Source organism: Cupressus sempervirens, chromosome 8 (genome assembly GCF_028749045.1).
Source record: "Cupressus sempervirens isolate cs-2001-9-10 chromosome 8, ASM2874904v1, whole genome shotgun sequence".
Classification (NCBI taxonomy): Eukaryota; Viridiplantae; Streptophyta; class Pinopsida; order Cupressales; family Cupressaceae; genus Cupressus; species Cupressus sempervirens.
In genome coordinates, this window is record NC_143125.1 from 670,871,712 (window position 1) to 670,877,711 (window position 6,000).

A 6,000-nucleotide genomic window follows, 5' to 3' on the forward strand; every position below is an offset into this window, starting at 1 on the left:
AAAGTACCTTAGGGTGCTATTTCATCTTAGGATCTGGCATGATATCCTGGTTCAGCAGAAAGCAATCTTCAGTTGCACAAAACTCCACGAAAGTTTAATACATTGCAGCATCAATGGGACTTCGAGAAGCAGTTTGGTTGAGGAAAGTATTGTAGGATTGTTTGGACAATCCATGGACCCCACTATTATACACTATGATGATTGAAGTTGTATAAAACTTTTAGTGAATCCATTATTTCATAACAAATCGAAACACATTGAGATCCCCTATCATCATATCAGGGACATGGTGGAAAGAAATGTCGTACAATTGAGATACATTAGCAAGAATGAGCAAACTGCTGACGTTCTAACTGAGCCCCTTTCAAAATTAAAAGAGTATCACTTTAGAGGTGAACATGGTATGATAAAAATGTAATTGTATTTTCTAAGGTTGAGTCTCGGTAAAGTTTTAATGTTGAAAGATATCTATATTTATACTCTTTTCTTATCATGTGAGTTACTACATGATTCCGTAGAAACATCATGAAAGGTGATGATTTTTCATTGATGTTTGATTGTGGTTATTATTGTAAGGTGACGATCTTAAAATTAGTCTAACCTACTATCATAATGGATGTCATACAGATGATGTCTATGACGATCATGATAGTGCACATCTCTTATGTAACTAAGTATTGTTTATACTATTATAAGTTATATTACTAAGATAGTGCATGGTGGATACTATGAGATGTAGTATCAGTGGAGACACCATGTGCAAAAACCTCTTTCAGTAGGCATCATGAGACCTGATGCCAGTGCACGTACCAAGGAAGATATAAGTATGGTGAATATTTTATGGTTAATATTGGTGGAAGTGTCATACTTTTAATGATACCGTAAGGTAACATCTAACTGATGGATATATGTTGTTATTCTTAATCACACCATTTTCTAGAATATCAAATTGAGATGATTTTTCTCTCATAACTCGAGAGTATAGTGTGTTGATCTTTCAAAGAACCTTCCCTAGCTAAGAGGGAATGTTAATGTTGTAGCTTACAGTCATATTAGCTTGATCAAGAGATAAATTATTTTGATCAGTATATTAAAATTATTATATTTACAACTTAAACATCATTATCACTGATTAATAATTATTAGATCATTCTCACACACACACATATGTACATTGTATAATGTTAATAATATCTAATAAATTATTAATCAATCACAAATCATTGGCCAATACTATATCAAACTGAATAATTGATCATATACACTATGTACAGAAATAATCAAATGTTGTTATCGATTTATTGAGATTGATATACTTACAGAACTTCATAACAAACAAGAGTGCATCGTATTCCCTGATTAAGCTGTCACTTATCAACAACTGTCGCTGTTATGAAATGACACTTATAATATTTGTTATGAACCAGTTGAATTGTGATTTTCGGGCATGTCTCAGGTAAAGACATGTCCCTACGTTGACTTGGGCCATGTAGAGACGCCTCTACATGAGACATGCCTCCTTGATATGTATATATAATCAGATCTGCCAAGCACTTGAAACACATAGAACTAGGAAGTGTTAGTACAAATTGCAGCAATCTCTAACCTTTGAATTTGCATCTTATATTGAAAGCAAACATACAGACATACTTACAGGTTGGCAGTCCAATATACCTGTACAAATCTGCAAGAAGAATTTGATCAAATCATATCAATAAGGAGATCCAAGTGAGTGCAGTCATCACATCAAGATATATATAGATAAAATAAGAAAAAGGTATTAGGTCTGATCCTATTTCCTTAACACAATTAGAAAACTCCTTAGCATCATAGTAGGGAACCTTGGGAAACATATCTGACCATAATATGGCCCCACCAACGTCTGGCAACTGCAAAACAAGAGGGGAACTAGGGGGCTTTTCCGGAGGCACCTCTACAAAGGTGAGACCCATGCTCTCGCACAGAACTTCCTCATGTAGCAGCCTCGTTGGAACAAGGCCCCAGCACTCACTTCCATGTTCTTGAACCCGAGCTCACCACAAAGCTTAACCGAAGGAATTGACACCCAGGAGAGAAAACCCTTTAGTAGGCCCAATGCAGAACTCTTTGAAAGCTCGCAAGTGGCTATTGATGCATGAACACCGAAAGATTCCTATAGTCTTGCCTCTGGCAAGATGTAAAGGAGGACATCATCATTATTGTTATCCATGCACCAAAATTCTTAGTTGACATTGCCCGTACAATCTTCATCATTGTCATCTGCATCGTTCTCTATGAAAATCCCTCTTGTAGAGGATTTAAACCCTGCTCGCGCACCCCCTGTCCCACACCCACTTCCACTTGCCATAATTTTCGTCCTTGCATTGTAAACTTCTCATTTTTCTATAAAGAACTCCTGCCACAAAATATTTATATATGATACTTATAGAATATAAAATAATTCCTGGTCTCTAGGAAGCCTTATATAGTATGTGAGGATAATTCCATTTATTCATTTATGATATATAGGTTCTATTTAATATTTATTGTTTATTTATATTTATATTAGCTTCCCTATAAACTGCAGTGCGTCTGGTAAACTTTTTAGCGTGACAGGGAAGATTTAGCCAACCGAGCTAGGACCCCCGCCCTATATTATACTTGTATTATTATATATAAATATATTTATTTAAATGATGTAGAGAATGGTCATTGACTTAAGTGTTTATATTGGATTTGTCACATGAATTAGATAAATATTTTAACAAAAAGATTTCACAATGTTTTGGGGTTGACCTTGCAGTGCGACAACAATTATGTTGTGCTGTGTTGATGTGGCTTCCATAGTTTGAGTCCCTTCTCCGTCGTAGATATAATTGATTCGCACATTGTTCAATGTTTGTTCCCTGTGCTGACATAGGAGATTGTGCCCACACTTGCTGCCGCTGATTGTTTTGGTTGATGCTGTTGGGATCAGTGTTGATGCTGTTGGGATCAGTGTCCCTGAGATGGCAATTCTGCTTGGTGGTGTTCGTGGCCAGGCTCACACATGGAGTTGGTGATAACAGATGTCAGCTGGAGTGATAAGGCTTCCAGGCACTCGGGAGACATAAGGATGATTGGGAGATATAAGGTGTAACGTAGATTTGGGAGTCATCGGGATGCAAACAGAAGAGAACAGGAGTCGGCCAGAATATGCTAAGTTGTTTTACGGGAGGCACAAGGTATTCTGACACGTGGATAGAAGAGGGGAGGAATAATGAGTACGGGAGGTATAAGATGATGTGCTGCCATACGAATGGGAGATATAAGGTTTGGAATGATAAGGAGAGCCAAATTTGATGTTACAGCATGAAACAAATTCAGTAAAAGCCTACTAAAAGGTGGTCATGCCTAAATACAAGAAATGTAACCTTGGGGATGAGACCCCCAATCGTGCCCTCACTGGTTCAATGCTTCAGTCAGAAGTGGTCATCATTAAGAAAAGTACAATATATTTACATAAATATATTTATGATATGTATGGTAGCCATAGAATGCTTTCATGTCTCTTCTAAGTGAAAAAAATGGCTTTTTACTGTCTGATTATTGATATTTCAATTTGAGCCAGGCTATAAACAATTTGAAATTCATGTCACTATTTTTATAGTTGTTTTAAAATACGACGAACTTCTTTTCAATCATTGTAGAATGGTTATCAGGCACAAAGGATATAACAATATAACACAGATTCACATAATATACCAGAGACTCACTCGTAACAATAGAGTATTCATTAATTGTACTGAAATACCAAAATGGCGAGAGAACCTTATTCTTTATTGATACCACAAAACATGAGTGCATCATCAGTATTCCAAAGTTCTTATACGCATTCCCTCACTTCCTAACTGCCCAAACACCACAAGCTTAACTAGATCTAATTACAATATTACTTCATTATGTACTACAATCCTGATCTGAACTTTGAATGGGCTGTTTTGTATTATTAGTTCGAAGCTTCAACATGTTCCCATATAAAGGATTCAGTAGATGATATGAAGAAATCTTTTAATTAGCTATTGGAATTTTCACATAAACATTAATTATATGTGCAATTCGTTAGTACATATCTGTCTTCATATCACCAAACTTGAAAAAGACAGGACTTAAAACATATTTTTGCAGCACACCCATCATACAGAAAATACAAGCTTGTTTGGTAGTAGCATAGATTGATGATCTTTGATAAGGAGATTGTGTACTTCTGTTTCTTATGTACCTTACTGCGGTGCTTATGTTGCACACTGTTATTATTTTCTAATAAAGAGTTCATTTCTACAGCATGGTAGCTGACGTTCATCGAACACTCCTATATGGTGGCATATTCATGTATCCTGCAGATAAAAAAAGTCCTGATGGAAAGTTACGGTATGATACAAGCCCAGATATAGGTTACCAAATAGAAATTCTAAGGCTTTTATTTAACTAGAATAAAAATTTCCAACCAAAGCCTTAAATCAAGTTTCACTACATAGATTTGATCCTTAATAATACCCAACTCTCTATGATTGCTTGTGTACAGAACACTTTATGAAGTGTTTCCAATGTCTTTCATAATGGAGCAAGCTGGAGGTCAAGCTTTCACAGGGAAAGAACGAGTATGGATTGCAAAACAATTGTATTACTAGACATATGTAGATAGTACATTTTCATATTACTGCTTTCTGGCTCACTAATTTCAAAAACTTGGTTGAGATTGCCATCCGATTACTGTTATTTCAATATATTTTGGATTATTTACTGCAGGCACTTGACATAATACCTACCAAGATTCATCAACGTTCACCGATCTTCCTTGGGAGCTTTGATGATGTTGAAGAGATCAAGACTTTATATGCAGCCAATGAAGTGAATTAAGCTGTCGGAGTTCGACATTGGCTCTGTAAAGTTCAGGTTCAAGTGTTAAACATATAATTACCTCAAAGTCTCAAACTCATTTCGGCATGGATAATAATCATTAAATACTTATAGAAGATGACATTTTTAAAGATAAAAGGATCTCCATCTTCCAAACATAAATAATATTTGATCTATAATCAAAAGAATGTGGATCCATTTTAATCCCTTATTTCATTTCTCTTAAGTGTCCATATATTTCAATTTTGTTTTCCGTTTCCTTCATCTTGCAGACAGTATTGTATCAAATATATGCATGAAATATGCTTTTTTAATATAATAACAATTACAGTAAGAAGAAAGTCCTAGCATTTTACAAAATGCCAATTTAAGCCGTTCTGTAAGGATGTGTCAAAAGTCTGGAAAAATTGCGGAGACCATCCAGACCAGGGGGTTTACCCTTGTCAGAAGAAAAGGCAATATGCTTGAGCTTGGCTTCCTTGATAAGAGGGAGACTAATCATCCATATAGTAAAGTAGTGTGTTCTGGAGCAGAGCCCGTCGAGCTGAAGAATTGCTGGTGTTAGGTTTCGTCTTTAACCTGTTAATCTTGGGAGTTGGTTGATATGCCTGTAATGTTATCATGGACTCTGGAAATTTGCTGCCATTAGTGATTGATATGTTTATTAGTCCGTGCCTTTATTTAAAGGCAAGGAACTATTGTTTTTTTTCCACCTCTCACTATTAATTTTTTATTTTTAGGAAAGAATTGTTCTATTTCTACAGTTATATGCTTGTATATTTTTAAATCTATTTATGAAAACAAAATCTTTTTTTCAATTAGTTAATGACTATTTTCTAGAGAGAAAATTCTAACAAAAATACAAATATTCTAACATGCATTAATGAATTCATTAATTACAATTTTATCTTTTCCATATTTGTGACAAGTTCATTATTAATTACAACTTTATCTTTTCCACATTTGTCACAAGTTCATTAGATTTTCAAAAAAGTAATGTTTTTATCTTCCACAACAAAAATAATGTCTAATCAATATTAATTATCACAATTTTTAGTTTTGAAAATAGTTTTTAAAAATGTTAATATATTTTAAATTATTTTAAAAATTATTTTTATATAA

The 6,000-nt window shown here is 34.5% G+C and overlaps 1 protein-coding gene across 2 annotated transcripts in view; it reads left to right on the top strand.

Annotated features, from left to right (window-relative positions):
* The window catches only part of LOC149544225 (fructose-1,6-bisphosphatase, cytosolic-like), a 119,264-nt gene extending 114,170 nt beyond the window's left edge, over nucleotides 1-5,094 (top strand). For both annotated transcript variants that reach the window (XM_089798741.1, XM_089798740.1), the window contains 3 exons: nucleotides 4,303-4,389; nucleotides 4,544-4,619; nucleotides 4,768-5,094. In XM_089798741.1, the coding sequence (XP_089654867.1) occupies nucleotides 4,303-4,389; nucleotides 4,544-4,619; nucleotides 4,768-4,878 (274 nt within the window). In that variant the 3' untranslated portion in view covers nucleotides 4,879-5,094. The remainder of the gene's footprint in view (nucleotides 1-4,302; nucleotides 4,390-4,543; nucleotides 4,620-4,767) is intronic.
* Nucleotides 5,095-6,000: the final 906 nt, after the last annotated feature.